The sequence below is a fragment of the Protopterus annectens genome, chromosome 10.part0 (genome assembly GCF_019279795.1).
Source record: "Protopterus annectens isolate FY-2018-M chromosome 10.part0, PAN1.0, whole genome shotgun sequence".
NCBI lineage: Eukaryota > Metazoa > Chordata > Ceratodontiformes > Protopteridae > Protopterus > Protopterus annectens.
This window is the reverse complement of record NC_056744.1, coordinates 1,174,819,658-1,174,846,203: the sequence shown is the minus strand read 5'-3', so window position 1 is coordinate 1,174,846,203 and position 26,546 is coordinate 1,174,819,658. Positions and strand designations below refer to the sequence as shown.

At 38.8% G+C, this 26,546-nt stretch overlaps 1 protein-coding gene across 1 annotated transcript in view; it reads right to left on the bottom strand.

Moving 5' to 3' along the window:
* Positions 1–26,546, bottom strand: part of TDRD5 (tudor domain containing 5) — a 2,447,201-nt gene that overhangs the window by 1,103,526 nt on the left and 1,317,129 nt on the right. Inside the window, exon 4 of the mRNA XM_044085919.1 lies at positions 6,074–6,255. Within this exon, the coding sequence (XP_043941854.1) occupies positions 6,074–6,255 (182 nt within the window). The remainder of the gene's footprint in view (positions 1–6,073; positions 6,256–26,546) is intronic.

Here is a 26,546-nt window from a genome sequence, read left to right as displayed (position 1 = left end):
GACACTTATCTGCCCAGTCTTGAAGGATAGCTAGCCGAATGACAGTTCCATGTGGCCCACTGAAGAAGCGCTCTTTGGCGGCAGAATAATTTTGGCACTCTGTCTTCATATTGCATCTCTGCTTAAGCTCCTGACAGTTACAGCACATGTAAGGCAGCCTTAAGCTTTGAAAGCTGGCCAGTCAATGGGGCAGGATGCTAATACCATATACTGCTGGAACAGTGATCTAAATGTTAAACATCTACTTTACAGAGCAACATGCACTAGATGTCAAGAAATTTATTATACAAATATTCCTAAGGAAAACAGTGTTTTACTTGCAGTTACATCTTCAAGTCCTTTATTACTCTTCTAAATAATAGACTCCTCCCTTCAGTTTCACACAAACATCTAGTCCATGCACATACAAGTACACACACACACACACACACACACACACACACACACACACACACACACACACACACACACACACACACACACACACACACACACACACACACACACACACACACACACACACACACACACACACACACACACACACACACACACACACACACACAGCAGAAGCACAGTTCTCATGTCCAAACTGAACTTTATGGAAACTGCACTTCACAGGTCATCCATTCATATCCTACTTTCATATTCTTGCTGGCCTCTCTCATCTCAACCACATAACACAAGTCTCTAGTTTTCAAGTACAATGTATTCTTGATTTTAATAGTCTGTTCCTGAACTTTTTTTTGGTCACTCAGTTGTTTTCGTTTGGAACACTGGTAAAGATTTTACTGTCAACTTCTGTCTATAGGCTGAGCCCTTGTCAGAACAATGAGAAGCAGAATCCCCTTCAACACTCTGGTATCCCCAACTGATAATACTCTACACCCTTTGGCCATAATTTTGTCAAGGGCAGTGCCTTTTGCCAGTATGACTATCTTTACTACTATAGGTCTTGCTTATAGGCCTTGCTTCTTTCTCACTGTCATACTCAGAGCATAGACAATGTGTACTCTTTCAATTAACAAATCCTGCTGTGGAATACCAGCCCAGTTGCTTATTTATACTTTCATAAAATAAATGCAATACATTTCTTCCAATTCCTCTGGTACAGAAGAAAATCTCATTTTTTTTCTGTTGTCTCTATCTTCTTGTTCTACTTTTTTTTTTAAATGTTCTTCTTGAGAAGCCTCAATATCCATCAGTCTTGCCTTCATTTCAACATCAAATTTCTGTAATTTTATCGGCTCATCTGAATGACTATTTAAAACATCTACTCTTCCCAGCATTTTGTGCTTTGATTGTATGCGTTCTTCCAAAGTCTCACTTATTTTAAACACCTCAGTGTATCTTATTCTTTTCTCTAACTGTGAGCCATCTCCTGAACTGAGGCTGAAACTTGAACTAATTTTGCTGAACAGTGCTCTTCCCCTGCAGTGTTTTTTTAATTCTGCTTTTCTAGCTGATTTTCACTTTTTCCAGATTTCTCCTTTATTAACATCCAACAGTAACTGAATTTTACCCAAATAAATTACTTTTACTGGTTCATGGTTAAGTATTAAGCTAGCTGCCATAACGGGCCATTTTAACTTAGCCAATTTCCCTTTTTGTGCTCAAAATAACCTATCCCATTCAGCTATACAATGGCCTTACCCATCCCATGATTGATAAATATATATTACCCCTAATGAGAATAACTTTTGTAGGTTGTTTTCCAAAGTTTCTGCTTTCACACTGGGAGAGCTTTAATCCACTTGTACATCAGTGTGCAGCCATCTTGGATGTGACCATGAATCCTTTACCTGTAGAGCCTGAACATCTGTTACAGAAGGCAGCATGACTTTTAATTTTTATTAACTTGCATGTTTGCCCTTAACAGTAAACCATATGATAAAGCTAGCTAAATATAAGAAAAATGGCTTCTTCAACAGCTGGAAAGGTTTAGAGTGGCCTAGCTTTAATGAAGAACTATGGGGGTGGGGGAGGACAGACAGAGGAGATGAGGGATGCCCTATTCTATTATGTTTAGAAGCATCAGAAGTAATGGCAGGATCACAAAACAGACCACTGCTGGGTCATAGTTACAGTACGCAGGTGCTTCCTTCACCTCTTTAATGTAACCTCTTTAAACTCTGCATCCAGTTTGCACCTTTCACATTCATGAGGAGGACCTAGACAAATAATTACTGTGAGAACCTGCGTGGGTAATTTCCTTGCCATCATACTTCTCAACTGTTGAGATTTTTACATAATGTCCAGATTTTTGCCTTATATTTTGGTCTGTTCCTCATTAAATTTGTGGTTTTCTGGCAAATTACTGGGGAATTAAGTCACTAAATAATGACATATATTTGAGTTTTACAAGTTTCACACTTTATATCCTTCAGAAAATGCATGCCAAAACAAATCTTATTATTCTAGCAACTTTATAAGTGTCTAGGAGCAATATTTAACATCTGTCCTTATTTTGAGCCATTGTCCCCCCCTAATTTTAGACGCCATCCAGACTTCTTGATCTGAGACACTGAGAAGTAAGCTTGCCACAGCTCTGTTTTTTAAAACAACCAACACACTTAGATGACAGGTCTTAAAAGAATAAAAGTCGTAAGGAATTTAGCTCTCTTCTAATGGTTTTAGGAGTAAAGGGTAAGCATATGTCACCAGACAGACCATAGTGACTCTCCCTTATGCAGAAAATGCAGGCCGTGTAGGTATCTGTATAAGATATCTGCCTTACATACTCACACACACACACTCATCCCTTTCTTGACAGACATATCCAGACAGAGGAAGATCCTCAAGCAGGTACCTACTTGCCTAAAAAACTTTAGTCATAAGCCAACCTCCAATTCTGAAGCCACTAAGAAGAGAAAACATCGGACTATGCTCACCAATGGAAAAAAAAAAGTTACGAATTTTTGAGGCCCCTACATCATTCTTACACTAGGAAGTTCTTATTTTGGAATAGACGTACAGTGCGTGAGGAAGATGCCCAAAGCTTAGGAAGATTGCCCAGACATCAAATATCCTTGGTATGATATGTCCCATACAGCTATATGCTACAGCAACAGTGATTTAGTGAACATCAAACTATGTTTAAATGCCAGTAAATGTACACTTATGCTCCTGGGCTCAGCCAAGAGGTTAAACAAACAGTTACACATAACTGATCCACAAGGACAACTCCTTCACAATGTTAACCCCTCTCCCCCAAAAAATATTTAGGGGTAATTTGAGATTAAAGCCTTTCACTCCAACCTCACACACAGAAAAACAAGCATAAAAAGTACTGAATCAGCTAAAGGTCTTGTACACAAATCATATCTACCTTCCAAGGAAGCTAGGCAGGCCACTGCCCTCAATTTACTGATTCCAAAGCCAGAATACTTTCTACCAATGTCAGCCCTTCATTCATCTCAGAATACAGACATTCTTCATCCACCTAAAAATACACATTCTTCAAAACACAAAAAATAAAATACGAGGATTCATCCATTTTAGTCCATATAATGACCAGTACTATTAAACTACTGAAAACTCAAACAAGTTTCCAATATCTGTCACCAAGCTATGGCATCCCTACTGATAAGTAAACCAGTATTAAAACTCATGATAATTACTGCCCCCATTATGAAACAAACTAAAGTTTAGAAAAAACTTGTACCTCCTTAGAAAAGAGGGTGAGAATCTGCTGTGTAGATCACCTTACACACCAGCAGCAGCCAAGAGAGTCTTGCGCAGCCTGGAACTTGCTCCTTCCAAAAAAATCTGAAATATCAACAATCAGGCTAAATTTGGAGATTTAATCAAAAAGCACCTACAGAATGACAGCCAAAGTACCAGATCTGATACTTCAAGTTAGCCACTGAACAAGCTTAGCAGACAAGTACACCCTATTATTAAATACCTGCTTTTAAGTTTAAGCCCATAATGTTAATTAAACCCCGTAGTACACATGCAAATAATTAAACACCGTTTCACATATGCAAATTCTATACACTAAGCTATACAAATAATGGTTTACAAATGAGTAATTAAAACTATACACACACACATATATGTATATATATATGTATATATATATATATATATATATATATATATATATATATATAGATATAGATAGATATATAATGTACACACACACACACACACATATATATATATATATATATATATATATATATATATATATATACATATGTTTACACACACACACACATACACACACACACACACAATAAATATATCCCAACAAATATTTTTTTACTAATATCCTCTCATTAGTTATTACTTGCTCCAAAATATCTACTTCATTTTCTAGACATACTGCTACAGATTTATATTATAACTATCTTTAGCTTTTATTTCATTCCTATTTATTTCCACTCAACTATCTTACAGCTCCCATTTTCACTGCTGTGTTTGATAGTTTGTTTCTACAACTGATAAATTATGAAATACACAGTTATTACTTTGAAAAGTTGAATGAGTGTTACTGCAAACTGGATGTGTCTTGGTTACTGCAGTACAGACAAGGCAATGCTGATGAAAATCTGCCATATCTACACCGTTTCCGATGAGTAATTCAGCAATGCCTCCGGCAGTTCATACACTTTTTTGTATCTCAATTTAAAATATTGTTTCTCTTTGATTCAGTTTTGTTGCATTTCATTAATAATGTTTTTGCAACAATGTTAATGGACTATTATTTTGAGCTGCTGTGGTCAACTGTCATACCTGAAAATGCTGCTCACAATAAGCTGCTCACACTACAGCACATAAGTTGACCAATGCAAAAAATTAAATAAACAGCAACTTGTACTTGATTTTTTTTTCTGCCATGTCAGATGCAATATGCAAGAGATCAAATTTCTGTAAACACAATTTGCAATACTTTGCAAACTGTTCTGTATAAAGTACAATTGTTAGTCTAGTAAATGGAAATATGTGCAATGATTAAAGTATCAGTGCTAATACTAGCTAAAGTTTGTTTGTTACAAATCTCCAAAGTCTGTCACTGAATTCAAAAAGTGGTTTATTTGTCTAAACAATGTTAATTTTTGAACTTATTTGTTGTGCTGTGGCTTATTTGTTCAGTTTGTTGCTTTTTTTATTGAAATTGCTGCTTGTTTCAATAGTTTTCCTTTTTTTTCCTGTTTAGCATCATTTGCAGTTCCAGAAGCCGTGGTGGTGCAGCGGTAGTGTTGTTGCCTCACAACAAGAGGTTCTCCTGTTCGATTCTCGGATAGACTGCCTTCTGTGTGGAGTCTGCATGTCCTCCTCGCAGTCTTGTGGTGTTCGAAAGACATGCGTGAATGGGTGTACCTTGGCTGAAGGTTGGGCGTCGGGCTGGCAACTCAGCACATAAACATCTCCTGCCAATCATTACCGCACCGGAGTTCCGCTGTGGCGAACTCTAACCGGGGAAAGCCGAAAAGACAAACAAGAAGCATCATTTGCAGTTCCACGTAGTCATTCAAATCTTTCCATTATTTTTTCCCCTTGTTTCATCAAGACATTTACTACTACTTATTTCAACTTCTGAATTTTGCCTGTAGGTCTAGTGGCAGGTCATGTCAGTGGCTACTAGATTCACTTCTGTCAGTTTAGCCACTGATGGCAGGTTGGACATGCTGGATTGTACCTTACAGCTCCTCACCCTGGCTGGTAAAAGTCAAATCCACAATGTTGCATCATCCTACTCTGACAACAATTAATGCCTTTTTTTTCCCTAAGACTATGAAAGACCCACTATACAGGTAGGGTAACACAGACAAACATGAATCAGTGTGGATATATTGACACTACTTATCATGGCAGCAGCTGCATACGGAAGAACCACATAGCATCCCATATGCAGGTTAGCCTGGCATGTATTCTCAAAGTGGTATGCATACTTCATATATTTTAGCGTACTGCAGAGAAAATGAATTTTGGCATACGCAATGTCAAATTCCTGAAAGAAGCAAATCAATGCTACAAGGCATACACTAAACCAAGCTCTACTCATCAGTGCATCTCCACAGTACTTGTTTATTCATCTATGTCCATGCATCACTTGTCTACGTACTTTCTTCAAACTTTCAGTGAAGAAGTCTACATCTGGCTTTGGCTGTATCTTCATTTCTGGAAGTTTCAGTATAGGGAGAGTTTCCAGTGAGATTTCCTGAGCAGGTGTTTCAGGTGGCGTGTTAACTGGTGTGACATGCAGCTTCGCTGGCTGTACTTCTACTGAGCAAAACTGCTTCCAACCTAAAACATAATACATGTTTATATAGCTTTGTTCACATATATGCATACAAAAAAGCAGATGTAATAAACGGTAATAAATTAAAACATACATATATTTAACTATGTCCACAACAGTTCACATCACTGCAAATTTTCATACTATATGGGTTCAAAACGTACAGCTGAGTATGCAAACTTATAAGCGCATATGTTCGAGTAGCTCACAGCTGCAGTCATATACCTGCCAAGGATTAGATGTCTGGGCAGTATATAAAAGCTTTTGGACACCTTCCATGTGCACCATACATCCGAGGGAGCTTGAGGGTATGTTAGTATAAATTCAAATGTATGGGTGCCAAAATTCAGAGCTTTCTTGCCCCAATAAACCAGGGAGGCTGAAAACTAAGCAAACAAATAGGTTGCCAAACTGGATGTCTATGTGCTAGAAGAAAACGAGGGGGGTGGGGCCTCACCCCGGCCAAAAAAAATACCCCTTGAAAGACAGGAAAAGTTTAACAAGATAAGAGGCCAAGAGCATGGAATGCTAGACTAATGATAATTATAAAAAAGAACACACGCGATGTATAATGTATGTAACTAGGAACATGTTAACTTCAGCACTTTCTAAAGATGTATGATGAGAAGGTAGTATCCTGCTATTAAGCATGAATAGCTTCAAGACCACGTGTGTTAGAAGGCCAGCATTAATGGCAACATTGTGAACATTTATGACATTTTTATGAAATTAATGCAATTATGAAAAGTGTAGCTATAGTCATAACTATAAGCAAAAAAAAACATTTACAGAATGTCTTCACATAACCCATTATATATATATATATATATATATATATATATATATGTATGTATATATATATATTTTTTTTTTTTTTTTTTTTAACTAACACCCAGTGTTTGCATACATCACCCACGGCATGACAGTGCTGCACTCCATTTTTGCATTATTAATGTAAACATGGAAAATATCTCACTCTGTTCATAACATTTTGTAAATACCTCCTTAAAGTTTTGCCATACCCCTTGCTGATCATTTCACTATGCATGCTTATCAAATCATGTCAGGTAGTAGATGTCACCTTACCGCTTTAGTTTTAGCTATAACTTCAGAAATTAGACTTTGAAAATACTAATTAGTACACTCATTTCAGAAGCACAGGGAAGTCTCCTGTAAAGCTGAGCATTCCCATGCAACATAGATAGAAATTCTGTTTTCCAGATAAATATATTCTCATAGGAAGAAATGAGAGAAAGACAGCTAGAGCACAAAACACTTCAGAGTACTTTCTGTCCGGGATGGAGGCTAGAGACCTGACAGAACAATATTAAGAATTAAACCCAACAGTAAACTAAGGCTGAAATATTCACACCCTGGCAACACAAAAGAGAAAACAAGCAAAAAAAAAAAAAACAGGCGTGCTGCAGGGAGAGGAGACTACTATAACAGTGCTCTGTTAGAATACCTACTGTTATGGAAGGTTTACTTAAACAACTGGACTGTCTTGGCATCATTTCCTAGGTTCTAGTTTTGCAGTGCTGAAGTCTGCATTAACCTCTGTGGTATTAATCATAGATCACTCTTGCGGTAGCCTAAGCAAAATGGGTAGATTACCACAGAAAACTAATAAAGGAAAGAGGTCAATAAACTAAGACTCCAAGAGACCTTGGGAAACAGTCTTAGCAAAGTTGGCTATGTACCTGAAAACAAAATCCAGTTTGCAGTGCTCTGTAAAAGTGTGTACAAGGGATCAAATTGCTGCCTGTAGAATACATCCACAGTCCATCCCATCCAGAAAAACCACCAAAGCCCATGTGGAATGGGCTCCTATATATGCAGCACAAGCAGAAACCTATAATGCAAAGTGAAAAGGGATAATGATAAAACAGGGGAGAAGTTCAAAAAACAAGGAGAGACTGGGATTTTGGATGCAGATCCTTAAAGAGAATGACAATACAATAACCATGTAGATATTTATACTCAAATTATTCCAAGAACAAAGCCAACACAGGAATGGAGAAAGGAGACTCTGCCTATCGGGATGACTACAAACAGGGATATAGACAATAGGGAGCTGGAATTTATTGTAGAAAACTGGTAAAAGAACCAAGGTACTGGGAGCAAATAATCAGACAGGGAAACATAATAGAATGGGAAACTGCCAAGTATTTGGACTGCAGGATAGAGATTGCCTTCCCTATCAAGGAATGATATCAGAGTATAGACAAAGAGAAAGAAATGGGGGGATCCCTAAGCAAAAGACCAGCACTGGTAGAGTTTTTATTAGAATCTAAAACAGAAGCTGATGTTAAAAAGTAATAATTAGTAGAGCATAACAAAATATTGCACAATAACTATAAGACTCAGCCAGAGGAGGTTAGAAAGAATCGGGAAGAGAGACTGGATAAGAAATTCACAAACAAGCAATGGGGGATATATGTATGTATCTCAAATATGAAACAACGTCTAGAATATTAAGGATCTTTGCTCAGAAGTGTTTACATAGGTATTTTTATACCCCAAGTAGACTCCAAAGAATTTTTCCTGAGGTAGACAGCAAACATTGGAGGTGTGATGGGGGGAAAAAAAGAGGTAATTGGGAAAATATTTTCTGGGAGTGTAATGAGTTGGCAGACTTTAAAGATTCTTTGCAGACTGCTCTGTCAAAGATACTGGGTGAGCAAATTTAAGGAAATTATTTTTTGGAGCTATGATACAAAATCAAATTGCCTGGACATAGTAAGGCCTTGCTGAGCCTAATTTTGGTGGCTGCCAAAAAAAGCAATTACTATAAAATGGAAATCAAAGCCTAAACCAACTTTACTAGAAGTAGTGAACACAGTAACAGAGACAAAACAACCGGGATTGGGATCTTTAGAAAAGTGTAGGAGCAAATTAAATGGGAAAAATGAGAACTGTGGGAATAATACATCCAGAGGAGGAACAAGGTTTAAATGAAGAGAGGATTTGAAAGAGCTATGCAATATGGTTCTTCTTTCCTTTTAACCTTGTAGAAGACAAAGAGATTATCAGCTTTCCTGAAGGCTCGTGTTTTGTCTAGGTAGTATTTGGGTTGCCAATGGACATTAGTGTGTGAAGAAACTTTTCTCTCTTATTCTTGGCTTCAGGAAAGAAGACAAGGACATGAATGGTCTGGCTTAAAGCAAACTCAGACCACTTTAGCATAAAAGAAGGATTAAAGAAATTATCCTTGTGAAAAATGAGGTAGGGTTGACTGACCACAAGTGACTGTAATGGAGAAACAGTAAGGTTTTTGGAGTACAAAGTTGAGATCACAAAAAGGAGCCACCTATTTCCTGGGTGTACAGATATGCACACCCCTTTCAAAAACTGTTGACTTGAACATGGTTAAAAACAGGGGGATCAAAGGGCAAACAAGCATAAATGGCTGACAAATGCACCTTGATAGAGGAATAAAAAAGGCCAGAGGGCAGTAACTCACACAAATACAAGAAACAGGGACAGCCAGCCTAAAGACTGTCCTAGCCCCTGGACTAGTACCAACTAGAAAATATTTTCCACTTGCACATATATGATTTTCCAGTTGCATCAACACACTTCAGGCTGCAGTCTAAGGATACTAGTGGGTAACAAGTACATGCAGATGGGAAAAGGAACAGGGGGAGGAGGGAGTGAATACTTCCAAACAGGGAAGAGAAGAACATCTACTGTTATGGTAAGCTTTTATACAACTATACTATATCATTCCACATCACTGTTGCAGTATTCTTTACAATAGGGAAAGTACAATAACTCAGGAAAAATACTGCAAAGAAGAAGGGCAAACAGAGCCCTCAAGGAAGCCATGAAGAATGGCTCTGGCCTTAGAAGTCACATCCAACGTATAGTGAAAAATATGCATAGAAAACCAAGTAGCTGCCTCAAGAACAGAATTCGTATCCAAACCCATGAAAAAAGCACCAGAAAAGAGAGGTGCCAGCCCCAGTGGGATGAGCCTTATCAGAAGAATGGAGACTCTTCCTATGAAAGGGATAACAAAAGGAAATGGCTTTAGACATCCAGGAAGAAATGGTTTGCTTGGAAAAAGCCAAACTTAGAAACCTAGGATGAAAGGAAACAAAAAAGCTGCTCAGATTTACAAATGGCTTTAGCTTTATCTAAATAATATCCGACTTATCTATGCAAATCTAAGGTGTAAACAACCTTCTCACAGACTACTTGTGGAGAAAGGGAAAAAGTGGACAAATAAATAGAGTGATTGACACAATCCATTAACCACCTTGGGTATAAAGGAATAAAAGAATGAAGTCCTTATGAAAAACCATCAAGGAGGCACAGCCACAAAGACTTGCAACTCAGACAGCCGTCTGGCAGAGGTAAGGGCCTAAAGAACAGTCTCCCAAAAACAATGTCGTAAGGCAGTTGAAGATACAGGCTCAAAAGGAGACCAAATCAATTGTCCTAAAACAAAATTAAGGTCCCAAAAAGGAGGAAGAGACTTCCTGGGAGGCCTGATGTGAAGGACGCCTTTAAGAAACTGCTTGGTCTCAAACCTAGAAGCCAAAGGGGGAGTCAAAGGCAGACGAGCAAAAATAGCTGACAAGTGGGCCACAACAAAAGAATATGCAGAATATGCCAACCCAGCATTGACCAATTCACAGAAATAAGCGAAAACCAAAGGAACATCAACAATAAGTGGATCCAGGTTACAAGAAAGTCACCAGACGGAAAATCTCTTCCATTTGGACAATACATTTACTGGCCTCCTGCAGGACCTGAAGCATATCCTCAGAATCAAATACTGTAATAAATGAAACCAAACCAATCCAAAAAATAAAATATAAGAAGTCCTGGACACCATGTAGGTTTAAAAATACTTTATAGTTTTCACGAAACACAGAGGATGAGCGCTTTCGTCTAATGACTAGACTTCATCAGATAAAAGCACTGGTACAAATTACAACTTTTATACACAAATTCTAGTTAAGTTAATTACACTCCATCAATATTTAAAGAAACATGTTTAAAAACCTAATACTACCCTATATGGGTAAAACTTGTGTTACTAAGAAGGACTTAGTCATATTTTTCTTATGTGCATTTCTACACAATAGAGTATCTTATACAGTGACAAAGTAACAAAATATTTAATATTATAATCAATTAATCAATTTTATATATAAAAATGTATGAATATATAAATATATAAAAATTTATATACAGATGTATATTCTTTGTTTAAACATTTTCAGCTTTTTTGTACAATACAGGTTTGATACTAATATAATCATTTAAACCAGCTGGGGTGTTTGATTTACACCTAAGCTGCCATAACAATTCCTTGTGTAGCAAAACATTTTTTATATCACCCCCTCCCTTAGGAAAATCCCTTTGAACTAAATCAATAATACCGAATTTAAATCTTATAAATGTAGAAGGGCAGGTTACACTGTTTGTACAAAGCACTAGTTTCTTTATGGGTCCTGATGTCGTATAGATGTTCGTAAATACGGTCCTTAAATGCCCTTTGAGTTTTACCTATGTAGTATGCACTACAAGAAGTGCATAAAGCCATGTAAACCAACATTTTAGACTTACAATTACCTTTAATAAATCTCACCACACTTTTCAAACTATTGTTTAGTGTAACACTTGCCTCACTGAATATGTATGCGCAAACACTACATGCTCCGCAAGGAATAGTAGCCTTATAATGAATAAATTCCTTATTTCCTTTTTCAAAAGTCTTCTTAAAATTGATTCCCATCTTGTATGTGAAAATAGGTTGCTCGCCCACTAACTTGTGCATCTCCTTATCAGTTTTCATTAAATTCCAATTATTTTTGATAGTATCTAAAAATGACTCTGAAAACGTGCTGTATTGAATTATACATGCTGCATCATATTTATTCCTTTCCAACTGCTTGAGAGATCTGAAGCGGTTGACCTAATAAAGCTTTATATTTAGTGCCCCATTTTTTTATAACTTCTTTTAGAATCTCAGTGACCATTTCTGAGGGATATTCTCTCTCAATGAAACATTTACCTAGGAAAGTCATTTCCCGTTCTAAATCTCAAAAATCAGAAGTCATCCTGGCTATCCTGACTGCTTGACCTGTAATCAAGCTTTTCTTTTGTGCTAACGGGTGATGACTACTACAGTGCAAAAAACTGTTGCACCAAGTAGGCTTCCTGTAAATGTTTGATTTAAAACCTGTAGAGGTCTTTGAAATAGTAACATCTAAATAATTAATGCTGTATTTGTGGTATGAGTGTGTGAAAGAGAAAAAATGTGTACATGAGTTTATATATTCCATAAAAAGATTCAGTTCTTGCTTAGATCCACCCCATAACACAAAAATGTCATCCAGAAATCTCAAATACAGTTTAATGTGGCTATAAAAAACAGAGGGAAAGACACATTTGTTTTCCCATTCTAATAATACAATATTTAAGTGGGAGCACAAGCGGCTCCCATAGCAATACCGCTAATCTGTTGATAAAACTCTCCTTGGAAATGAATGTAGTTTGAATCCAATATTATCTCTACAAGTTCTAACACCAAAAGAATACTGTCCCTAGATAAGGTGGAATGTTTAAAAATACAATCACTAAAATATTCAAATCCTTCTTTTCTAGGAATAAAAGTGAACAGGTCCTTCACGTCGATAGTAAGAAAGATACAATCCGTACTCCACAGATCTTGGGTCATTTTACTCAAAAATTCCCATGAATCCTTGATTAAATGGGGAGTTTGACTGATAATCTCCTTAGTGTGTTTATCTACATATACAGCCAATGGATGTGTTTTAGAATTCCTTGCAGATACTATCGGTCTAAAAGGGGGTGCTTGTAAAGATTTATGCACCTTAGGTACTCCAAAAATGTTAGGAATATTTGGATGCAGTTGTTTTAAGAAATGATATGTCTTAGAATCTATTCTATTTTCTAATAGATATTCTTCAAGTAGTGAATCTATTCTGCTATAAGTTATGTGTATCTGATTAATGGAGACAGGGGTATATGTAACACTATCTAATAAAATATTAGTAATAACGTTGTTGTAATCTTCTACGTTATAAATAATAACCCCCCCTCCCTTATCTGGTTTCATAATTCGCAGAGTAGATTGCGTCTGCAGTTGGTATAACAAACTATTTTCTTCCTTAGTAAGATTAGAATGTACTCTCTGCCATCTGTTTTAACATAATTTGCATATATTTCCTCAGTAACAACTTTTTCAAACAACAACAAGGTGGGATGTAGTGGGGAGTTGAACGTACTATGTCTCACCAAAATATCTTCCCCCTTGTAGTTGTTGGTGAAAATATCTTTGCCCAAATTAAATGAGATGTTCAGATTTAGTTTTCTTAAATATAATTTCAAATCCACTAACATATTAGCAATATGACCATACTGCGTTTTTACAAATTTGAATCCCTTAGAAAATAAATTAAAATGTAATTTTGTCAAGTTGTGGCTAGTGTAGTTGAAAATTTTAAACCCTTTGTATTCATAAAGTATACCATGATGGTCATCTGTTTGAACTATCTCATCTTCTTCCCTACTTTTTTCCATCCATAATTTGTGTCTAAATGTCCTGGGTCTGGTGGAAAGGTACTCCTGCTCGCAATCCTTTCTGACCCCCTGGGAAGAAAAAAATGACCCTCTTCCCCTCCAAAAGAGTCAAGTTCATCCAGTGGTCTAGGTCTAATATTTTCTTCAACTTCATGATAATCATTATCTGCGGGCTTGTCAGAGACCAAGTTAGTTTCCTGATATCCACCTTTATCATTACCTTTTTGTACATAGCCTTATATTCTATTACCTCTTTTAAAAGGACCTACATAAACTTTTCCCATTTCATACGGTTTTTTATCTCTATAAAATTTCTTTTGTTTTGTGAGATAAATATCTTGTATTTTTTTATCAATTTTTATCAAAATATTTTCATATAACCTCTGATATTCAGAAAATAATAAATTGTTTACTATATCAGCATTTAGTTTGCTTATTTCTGCAGTCATACATTCAATAAGACCCAAACCAGAAGTATCAAGAAAGCTATGAAACATTTTAGTATTTGCTTCTGTGTAGTTAATACCAAAAGGATATTTGAACAGCCTCAGTCCCTGTGGTACAATTTTGTGTACCAAACAACTTTTCAAATAGCTATTATCAATTTGCGTACGTTTCAGTTTAAACAGCTTTTTTACAAAGAGAAAAATAATTTCTTTAAGCGTAAGTTTATTTGCATGATCATTATCATTAAATTCATCACATTTAGTAAACACTTCCATATCTAAATTAAACTGATAAGTTTTTTCTAAAATGTCCTTAAAACAAGTCCCATGGTCAAACCCTGAGTTTTTATACAAATAACGTCTATCGCTATCACAGTTATGCGCACCTAGACAGCCGTCCTGCTGTCTAAGTTCAAATTCAGTACCTCTAGTCTTGAGTACATCCAGCGGTGGTTGTTCTTCCTGTATTGGTTCGTTGTCGACTTTCAAGCGAAAAAAAAAACATTTTTGTTTAGCCCTGCATGGTCGGTAGCGTGGCCAACACCAGCTGCTTGCTTCTGAAATCTTCCACAATCACTCGCAATCCTTGAGCGTGGAGATGACGAACTAAACGTTGCAACTTCAGTTTCCCTATGCGGGACAGCTTTCTTTGAGGTTATAGCTCCATCTGCTGGTGTTTTTTGGTTTTTCTGGTTCATAAGATCTATAAGCAGAGTCAAATCCCCTTTTAGGGAAGTAATATCCTCTCTCATTCTAACAATTTCGTCTGAAGCAGACGAAGGTAAAACAGGACTGGGTAAATGATCATCGACCAACAAAGTGGAATCACCAGATGAGATATTCATAATACCAGTGCCAAAATATACCTCTCGTTGAATAAGTTGTACCAAAGTGGAATCCTGGACACACCAACCAAATACTGTAATAAATGAAACCAAACCAATCCAAAAAAATAAAATATAAGAAGTCCTGGACACCACGTAGGTTTAAAAATACTTTATAGTTTTCACGAAACACAGAGGATGAGCACTTTCGTCTAATGACTAGACTTCATCAGATAAAAGCACTGGTACAAATTACAACTTTTATACACAAATTCTAGTTAAGTTAATTACACTCAATCAATATTTAAAGAAACATGTTTAAAAACCTAATACTACCCTGAAGCATATCTTCAGAAAACAAGATGTCTAACAGAGATCAAAACCCTACCACCTACAATGGTAGTTGAAGAGTGGACAGGTGGGAATGGATGAGAGGATCTGTCCTTGGCTAAATGCAGAAGGAGAGCACCAATGCTGTCTAGGCCAAAAGGGAATCATCATTGAGATTTTGGGAGCATCCTGTTTTATATTGAACAGGACCCTCTGAAATAAGAGGAAGGGGATGGAAGGCATAAAAAAAACATTCCCTTCCAAGAAAAAGAGAGGGCACCCATTCCAGGTCAGAGGACAAGGGACTCTGGAGAAAGAGAGGGGAAGTTGTCTGTTCAAAGGAGAGGCAAACAGATCTCCTTAAGGAGTACCCCACTAGTGGACAATGGCCAAAAATACATCCCTGTGAAGGATCCACTCGTAGGATTGTGTTATGGACCTGCTCAGAGAATTTTCCACTATGTTCTGATATGAGGGAATATAAACTGCCTGAAGGGTGAACTAATACTGGACAGCTAGATCCCAAACCTGAACAGCTGGTCCGCACAGCATATAAGACCTTGTTCCCCCTCACTTGTTGATATGCCATATCACTGTGGTATTCTCTGTGAGAATCCTGAGGGGCCCTGTAAGGAAGAGAATGAAAAGCCTGAAGAGCCAAAAGAAGGGCTCTCCATCTCTGACAATGATGTGGTCTTTCTTTTGTCGAAGAGACCAAAGGCCCTACACTTTCAAAGGTGGTCCCCCACATCCAAGGTATCTGTAAAGGTTCCCGAGAGGGAACTAGCAGTTGAAAAGGAGGCCCTGGGTTGAGGGACAACTGATGAATCCACCACTGTTCCAGCCTGAGGCATGGGAGATGGAGGACTAGAAAATCTAAAGGATGAGCAAGTTAAAGCCAAACTGACTTTGGAAATCATTGGAGCTTTCTCATATGAAGCGTGGCCAGGGCAACCATAGGAATGGTGGAAGTCATGTAACCCAGAACCCTTAGAAAGTCCTTGGCTGTAATAGAAGTCAGAGGACGAAGGGATTGAAAGAAATTGGAGTTAAAGCCTTGAGAGGAGGCCGAGATACCAACAATGGAACAGTCTGGAGCCTGCACCATAGAAAAACATGATCCTGAGAAGGAGTCAGGAATGATTTCTAGAAAATCACAGTAAACCCCAAGCTTTACAGCAGACAAATAGCAAAGTGAAGATGCTACAGTAAAATTTCTGGAGAAGAGGCCTGAATGAGCAGGTAGTCCAGTTAAGAAGAGATCGGGATGCTTCTCAATCTGCAGAAAGCAATCACGGGAATGAGGCATTTGGTGAAGACCCTTGGGGCAGTAGAGAGGCCAAAGGGCAAAGCAGAGAAATGAAAATGCCACAAAGGAGCAGAGAAACATAAAAACTTCATGAAAAGGGGATGAATAGAGATATGTAGATAAGTATCCTTGAGATCCAGGGAAACTAGAAAATCCTGAGGAAGCAAGGTCTGAAGGGATAGCAGCCGAAAGGGGGAACCTTCAAAAAGATGTTTGGCTGAGAAAGATCCAGAATGGGTCTCCAGGTGCCTTCTTTCCTGGGGACAATGAATGTTCTGGAGTAAAACCCCTTCTCTTCTGAGGAGTTGGAACTTCTTGAATTGTTCCCTGAGCCAACAGGATCTGACATTCCTCTGAAAAAAAAGCTGTTCCTGAGGAGGTTGAGGAATGCCCAAAAATGGGGGAAGAGATTTCCAGACCATGTAAAAACCCTAGCAAATAATGAAAAGGACCCCAGGCATCTTGAGTGATCTATAACCAACTAGAAGAACTGGGAAAGACAAAAAGAAAGAGGGATGTGACTGAGAAGACCTGAGCAAGGACAGTCAGACAGCACCTGGTTTGTCAGGAAAAGAAGTCTTCTGAGCTGAAAAGGTTCGAGTAGCCTTAGCAGGAGGAGCCCTTCTATCACTCTTCTTACCTTTGGGGGGAAGGCTGGGACCGTCTATGAGCAAAAGCAGGCTTGTTAGGGTAATTCCTTTGAAATTTAGGAACAGGTGAAACAAAACAAAAAAAGAAGTCATGTGCTTACCATAAAGTTGCATCTGTGTTGCCTTTTTCATTCCTCCTCAACTTATGGGTTTCAGATCTGACTCGGCCAGTTACAAAAGCTTAGGCTGCAAAGCTCAAGATCCTCCCCTACCCATATTGCCTCAATCCTCCCAGGTTACCCAAGATCAAGTATGCTGCTACCAAGTTTACCAATAATATCATAAATGCAACGTACATCAATACTGACAGTTGCCAATAAAGAAAAAGGACAGGAGCTCAACAAGGAAGAGAGGTTCCTACAAACATATGTCAGGTCATCCACAAAATGGACAGGGGAAAAGAAGGATGGAAAGTTGAGGAAGAATGAACAAGGCAACCCAGATGGAACATTATGATAAGTATATAACTTTTTTATCTAATGTTGCCATATACATTCTTCCTTGACCTGTGGGACAGAGACCTCAGCTACAACAACCTTGGGTGGCCTCCATGGAAGGATATTCCGGAGTACTGCACAACCAAAAGCAGCTCTACTTGTAGTGGGAAATTAAGGTGTTGGAATCGGATCACGGGGCAGCTGAACAAATATCAATTGAAACTTTGGCTCAAAAAGCTTGGGAAGTTGCCACTGATCTAGTAAAGTAAGCTTAGACTCTGTGAGGTACAGGGACACCTTTGGATTCATAAACGGACTAAATGCAATCCTTTAACCATTTAGCTAAGTTGGTCTTGGCAACTGTTTTATCCTTCTTTGCATCCAAAAAGGATATGAAAAGCTGATCAGACTTCCTGAAAGTTTTACTTCTGTGCAGGTAAAAATGCAACTGTATTGTGAACATCCCGCAGAAGGAGAATATATTCTCCCTTGTCTTGGAAATGAGGAAAAAATACAGGTAACAGCTAACGAGAAGGTCGTTCCAAACTTTACTGAAAAGAAGACAAGTACATACAAGGCTTAAAGCGCTTTTCGTTTGCACTAAAGCAAACTTCTTCAGAAGTCCTTGTAATTAAAAAACGCCACAATTTGGCGGTTTTTAATTACAAGGACTTCTGAAGAAGTTTGCTTTAGTGCAAACGAAAAGTGCTTTAAGCATTGTATGTACTTGTGTTATTTTCAGTACAGTTTGGAACGACCTTCTCGTCAGCTGTTTTTTGTTTTCCAAGTTTTTTTAGTAGTCAGTGAATTCTTGAAAAAATACAGGTAATTTAATAGATTGGTTTATATTGATCTCAGTAGCAACTTTGGGAAGAAAAAATGGATAACGTATGTAATGTCACTCTCTGTGAAAAATTAAAGGTATTTAGAGGACAAAGTTTGCAACTCAGATACTTTTCTTGCAGAAGTGATAGCCACCAGAAAAAAGCCTTCCATGATAAGAATTTCAAGTCTACTTTGATGGAGGGTTGAAAGGGAGCTAGAGCCTGTAAAATCAGTCAGATCCCATGGAGGTGTTGGATCTTTAACAGGAGGACGAGGAAGGAAAGTCTCTCTAAGAAAAGCGTTACACAATTCTGATGAGGCCAAAGATGATGCATTCTTTTCCGATATGAAAATCTGAAATGGTTGTTAATTGCACTTTAAAAGTGGAATGACTAGCCCCAAAGAAAATATGAGCGAGAAACTCTAGGACTCCAAATCCAGCCCAACAAAAAGGTGAAGCAATAAAGCTCTGAAAGGACAATCTTTGACCAAAAGTTTAATGCAAAGACACCATAAACGCTCACAGAAATACGTTTTCGTTTGACATACACTTCATCAGATGCAGGCTTGAATAAAACTACTTCTATATATACTATTTCTCATGCATATCAACCAATGAAATGTGAACCAATTAATGAATTAGTTATTACAACCTAAACTAAAAACATATGTATACATAACATTTAGGTTCATAGGTTCATACTAGGCTATCTGCCCAAGGGCATTTATAAGCCTAGCCCAGAGTTTTGTGACTTTCGCCACCCCTTTAGTTTGGAGGATACTATGCCCATTATTTTGCTGTGCCTCTGTCAAGCAGTGACACTGAGATAATCCCTGGGGTATATCTGCGATCTCCCATCCATTGGTCAAGATTTCTCTTGAACAAACCCAGCAAGGTGCTCTGCCTCACATGTACCGGGATTTTGTTCCACAGCATAGGGAGTCTCTGGGTGAAGAATCTGTCCCTCCAGCACGTCCTATTAATAACAGTGTCAAGGTTTAAGTCTCCTGCCCTTGTAGTTCTAAGGGATCTAGATTTTTTGAGGTGAAGCATGTTCATCAATTCTGGGTTGGATATGGCCTTGTATGTCAGGCACAGGTCACCTCTGAGCAGACGGTAAGCGACTGAATAGAGCTTGAGTTCCTTCAGTCGGGCAGCATAGGACATATTTTTGAGACCCTTTATCCTTTTGGTGAGGAATTTTTGGGGCCTTCCCAGTTGCTGCAGGTGTCGTGTCAGATACATTCCGAATGGGGCATTGTACTCAATCATTGGTCTGATGAGTGCTGAGTACAGGGGGACGATGACTTCCCTTGATTTAGATGTGAATCCCTTCATGATCAGGTGGGCAATGTAGAAGGTCTTCCTACCTACTTTGGCAACGTGAGTGTCAAACGAAAGGTTACTGTCAACCTGGGTCCCCAGATCCCTGATAACCTCTTCTGAGCTCAGTGGGTTGCTGCCTATATGGTAGCTAGGGGTAACCTTGTTTTTCCCAAAGGGTATGAATATGCATTTTTTGGCGTTTAACTTTAGGCCATGGCTCTGGCACCAGTTATCCGTTTCTATAAGACCCTTCTGAAGGATATCTGTGTCAGATGTGTTCTCAACTATGGCGCCCAGTTTGCAGTCATCTGCAAATTTTGTCAGCCATAATCCTCCTGTGTTTGCTTGTACTTCTGAAAAGTAGATGCCGAACAGGAGTGGGCCCAGGACAGAGCCCTGTGGGACACCACTTGTGACAGGCTTTGAGTCTGACATGGTGCCAGCAACTCTGACCCTGTGGGTTCTGTCACTTAGCCAGTTTGCAACCCATCTTGTGACGTATGGGTTTACATTTAAGCTGATGAATTTTTCAATGATACCTGAGTGGGGTATTGTGTCGAAAGCCTTTGCCAGGTCGAGGTAGGCTGTGTGGACTGCCTTTCCCTCATCAATGGCCTTGGTGACTGTTTCGAAAAAGTCAACCAAGTTTAAAAGGCATGATCTGCCTTTGACAAAGCCAAACTGGGTCGGATCCAAAGTCTGCAAGTCCCCTATGTCTTTATTTATGAGTTCCATTATGATCCTCCCCTTAGCTTTGCAGATCAGGCTTGTCAAGCTGATGGGACGGTAATTTCCAGGGTCGGTGGAGGCTCCGCCTTTGTGAAGTGGGACCACAGTTGCCGTGCGCCACTCCTTAGGCACGTACGTATCCTGAGGTGAGGCTAAAATTAAACAGCTGCCCTTACTGTGGGTTTAATTCCTCATTGAGTTCGTGGAGCACACAACCGGGGACACCATCTGGTCCCATGGATGCTGTGTTTTTTTGCCTTGGAGAGAGCAGTTCTCACCTGAGCGTTTGAGATGTTTGGGGGGTTACAATCCTCTGGTATAGATATCTCACCTTTTGGGGGGGGGAGAAGTTTGCACTGAACCTGTCAGCCAGTATGTTGGCAATGTCTGTAGGTTTAGTAATTTTTACATCATTTTGAACTAATTCTGAGCATATCTGGGAGTTTCCTCCCAGGTTTCTAACATAGCTAAAGAAGGCCTTATGATTGTCTTTTGAGTCCTTAGCGACTTTTCTCTCAAAATTTGCCTTGGATGATTTTATGAGAGCTCTTAGGTTTTTACTTATAATGATCAAAGGTGTTTTCCCTTTTAAGGATTTTGCTCTATCTTGTAGTAGCTTCCTCCTTTTGTTGTAGAGTTTTGTTTATGGCTAGGGTCCACCAGACTGGACGCTTGCCTTTGGCACAAAGAGTCTTTGTTTTGTTTGGGATTGCCTGATCCATGCAGTCCTGTAGGTGCTGGTAGAAGGCATTTGTAAGTGATTCAGTGGCTTGAGTAATGGTTTCTGCATGCTCGTGGGCCTTAAAAGAGACCACACCAGTCTTTAGAAGTGTGAAGTCGGCTTTTGAGAAGTTCTTCACTGTGGTCTTTTTTATCTCAGGTGGGGGCGGGATGTGGACTTCCAGTGAGATTAGTTTATGGTCTGATCTCACCAGTGAGGGGTATACTTCCGGTGTTGAACATTGTGACCCCATGTTCGTGATGATGAGATCTAGTATGTTTTCTCCTCTTGTGGGGATGGTGACTAGTTATTCCATGGCATTTGAGTTTATGAACTCTAGGAACCTTTGGGCTAGAGTGTTGGGGCTTGAGTAGTGATCCCAGTCTATATTTGGGTAGTTGAAGTCACCTAGTATGATGGTGTTTGGAGATACATTTATCCCCTCCAGTGTTTTCAGGAAAGCTATGTGAGGTTCCTGAGATTGAGAGGGTGGCCTGTAACATGCTACAAATTGCAGAGCAGTCTTGCCTATGGTTAATTGCACCTGGATGGTCTCCGATGCATCGTGCGTTGCCACCAACCTTGAGGTGTGGGTGTCCTTGATGAATATAGACCCCCCCTCCCTTCTTGGTGTTGTCCGGATTTTGGGGCCGGAACGCATGATATGAGGTAAAACCTGATAGTGCCGGGGTGCTCTCTGGAGCCTTGAACCAGGTTTCAGTCACAGCACAGACATCGATGTTCTCCATACTGAGAAGGGCCTCGAGTGCGTGCTTCTTGAGGTTGAGACTTCTGGCATTGAGCAGCATTACCCTTAGTTTTTTTTCCTTTTTTGTGTACTAGGGTGGTAAGTTTAGAATTTGAGCCTTACCTAAAAAGGCACTATGGGGGTGGCAAGAGCCTTTGCCAATATCCGGAAGCCCAGGGGTGACAGGTGCAAGCCGTCCCTTGCGAAGCAGCGTGGCTTGTCCAGCATGTCATCCCAGGCAGACAGACATTGGATCCCCTTTGAATGGCACCAGAGTTTAAGCCAATTATTAAAGCTGATCATCTTGTCTCTATATTGTGGCATCATTCCTGGTGAAGGTAGGATACTGCTCAAGGTCAGGGTCATACCTGCCTGGGCTACATAATCAGAGAGCTCCTCTATGTCTCTTTTCATGTAGTCCAAGGAGGTACGTCTCAGGTCGTTCACACCAGCGTGGACAATGACTGAGTCGTACTTGTACCTGCTGTTGAGAGACCTGAGTGCTTGCGTTATGTGGCAGATTCTAGCGCCCGACAGGCAGCTTACTGTGACCTTCTCCTTAATCAATCTGGTGAGCGGGACGTCAGTGTGTCTGACTATGGAGTCACCAATGACGAGTGTGTCTGGCATTGTGTTTGGCCTTAAGGGCTGTGACTGTTTGGCACACTGACTATGTGGTCTATGTGTTGCATGTGTTGTGTCCTGAGGTGGCAGTTGTTTGGGTGTCTGCTTTGGTGGCCTCTGCTGTTTTGGTAGATTTTTGATCAAAGCCTCCGAGTATGTCTTTGTGTATTTATGTGTATGATTTGAAGTTGTGATAGTACTATGTGAGACTGGGGTTTGTGGTGTGTGTGGTTACCTTCTCCTCCTGTCTGGTCTTGCCAGTCCTATGTTGAGAGAGCTCAGCCTCCAGTTTGGCTATATAGTTGCATCTCTCGCATGTATTTGTGTTTTGTGGAAGAAGGAGAGGGTTGTCCGTGTACATGAGACAATTGTAACATTGCCTCAATATTCCCAGATTCACCAGCAGAGCAGGAGAGGACACTAGCAACTGATCCCTCGACATGCTAGAAGGAATAGACAAAGACTTTAAAAAGACTCCGGGGGATGTGGGTGATCGAAAAGGGGTTTTTGGCTGGTGGGGTACTATGTATAATAAAAGTGCTATATCAAAGTAAAAAAATACTTTAGGAGCAAGTGCTAGGCTTTACCGATAAAGAATAGTCTACTTAAGAATCAAGTAGAGTTGAACTTTTTAGATATAGAATACGCTGGTTTGATCAGCAGTACAGTTCAAGGAAGGCTGTTTTAAGGGAAAATTTGAAGAGTGGACTTTAAGCAGCCCGAATAGTTTAACCTTGATTAACCGCCGCTGCTCTTGTGTGCTCCTGTAGCAACTCCGAGCTAAAGCGTGCTTTATAGCAGGGGGCTGGAAAAGACAGGAAATGACCCAAAATGGCCAATAAACTACAAGTTACTGCCTTAAACCACTCCTCTGAGGACAAACAGGCAGCTCAGTACTCCCCACTCTCACTGGTGAGTAAAGAAACTTCCCCTGACCAAACAAGGAAAATGGAGAAACACAGGAACCAAGACAAAGCCCAGGGATCAGCAAAATCTGATCTCTGGAACAAACTATTAGGAAAGTATGGAAAACAAGAGTATTTTTTTGTTTTTCAAGTTTTTTTTTCAGATAGGCAGAAAATACAATAAATGCTGTGTTTTTCGACTAATTGCTATCAAAAGCTAGTACACTTGAGTGTATTAGCCTGTTGTTTAACTTTTAAGCAAAACTTAAACAAGGAAGTGCAACAAACAATTCAAGCTATTAAAAACAGTAAAAACAGGTAACCAAACTGCTTATAGATTGTTCATTTTGCTGAATAAAAACATAAAACATGCAACATATAACACATTGATTTAAAACCTGTTTAAAATACATTTTCCACTTTATATAAAGGTAAAAAAATATTAAATTAGTTTAAAATACATTTAAATATTTATCTGGGGAAATGGCACCATCTTGTGGATTATTTAAAAATTGCAACACATTTTAATGTACATAAAAAAAAATTACCAAAGTGTTTGAATGTGAACACAATCTCCAAGTAAATAAAAAGTACTTGGAAACAATTTTTAAGAAAATTTTAAACATATACCTAATAAAATTACATCAAGGACAATTTATCACAGTTATACCATAACCAGGTCTACTTATAATTTGGCTGCTCTACGTTTCAAGAGAGAGCTTATGGAGATATGGTCATTCAATCCAGGCTTTTAATTAGCTTCCAAAGTGATTTGCCACCATAGCTCCTTATATTCAATAGTTTCTTCCCACAGCCCCCGCGAAGATTTTTGTCCACCTTCTCCTGGGTGAAAAATAAGTAATGGGCACTGTCACAATCTAGGCTATGCTTGTACAAGGCATTGGTGTCTTTTTGTTTGATACACCATATCTATGTTCATATATTCTTTTTCTTAACTTTCGTTCTGTTTTACCTATATAAAACGCATCACAGAGCTGACACTTGGCCAAATAGACAAGCCCACTACTGTCACAATTTGGACAAGCCCACTACTGTCACAATTTGTAAATTCCTTGCTTTCCAATAGCCTATTTCTACATTGCAAGTACATATTCTCATTGTTGTAGACAAAGGCACATTGTGAGCAATGCCCACATTTAAATGTTCCTTTCCTCTTTTTGTTCCTTGTAACCCCATAATCAAAGTTACTTTCCAAAAGATTTTTCAAATTCCTAGAGTTCTTAGAGACAATTTTGAAGCTTTCCTTTATTTTGTCCAAGTCAGTGAGGGCTACAAATCTGTCCCATTCATTAATAATGCCCCTAACCATGGTGGACCCAGCATTGAATTCCAATATTAAAGCCCTATCAAAATTTTCCACCAAACCTGTATTACCATGTTTTGTGACCTTAACATCCCTTTTGCCTAGGATGGGTTGGTATTTCTCCATTCTACCTTTCAAAACCTCAATTTCTACTTCAAGCAACAAATGATCGGGATAATTCCTAGATTTGAACATTTTTCTTAACAATTCCATTTCCTTGTCAAAGTCCTCATTTTAGATGTCATCCTAGTGCCCCTAATATATTTTCCTTTGACAATATTTTTCTTGTAATGCTTAGGATGGGCACTATCAGTGTAGATAGGAATTGGAATATGTAGGTTTTCTGAAAACCTTGGAATTAAACATATTGTCACACTTGTATATTTCCACATCCAGATACTGTAATGTATCCTGGTTTTGTAGGTGAATTCTAAGAAACAGTGCTATTATTGAGGTATTCTATAAAGTAACCCACTTCACTTTTGGGGCCGCCCACAAAATCACTACATCATCCAGAAATCTCTTGTAAAGAATCCAATTCTCCTTCTAGATGGAATCCACCAAGTACTTCTCCCACCTGGCCAAAACTAGATTCGCATATGTGGGGACACAAGCTGCACCCATTGCTACACCCTGTATCTAGTGAAAGAATTCACATTTAAAACACACAAAATTATATTTTAGGACCAAGTCCAAAAGCTGCATGACAACCACTTTTTCATCCAAGGACAAGTAATTTTCTTCATAAATAATTTCTTCTAGCACATTCAAATCTTCCCTGTGAGGTATTGAGGAAAACAAATCTACTATGTCAATGGTAAGAAAAGTTAAGCCTTCATTATATTTCTCCTGACTCAAACACCTTAAACATTTCCAAGAGTCCTTTAGAATGTTCTTTTTTTCTAACCATAAGCCCTTTAACTTACTATCCACATACTTGGCTAGGGGCAATGTCTTGGACCCATCTGCAGAGACAATGGGCCTCAGTGGGGGGTCCTTCCCATTTGTGTGCGTCTTGGGAATCCCAAAGATAGTGGCTTTTCTACCTTAAGATAATGGTACGTTCTTTGGTCAACACAGCCTTCCACTAATAGGTCCTCCAAAATCATATCTATTCTACGATATGCAATGTTTATCTCATTTCTGGATACAGTTACACATTTATTGGGGTCCCATAGAATGTCATTCATTTTTCCTTCATATATAAGATCATCCATAAGGACCCCCCCCCCCACCTTTGTCCGGTTTCATAACTCTGAAATTTTTATCATTTCTTAGTTCATATAAGACTTTTACTTCATCTGGGTCCAAGTTGCTTCTATAACTCACTTTGTCATACTTTTTTCTGATTTCTTTTTCTACAACACCTTCAAATTTTTTAATTTGTGGGTGTAAAGGTGGGTTATAGGTACTTTTTCTTTCCAGCCCTTCACGTTCCACCTTGGAATCATGCTCAAACAATATTTGGAAATTAATTTTTCTTGTAAACACCTTAATATCCGTAAGTGTTTTGGCCAAGTCACCTTGTCTTAGGGGT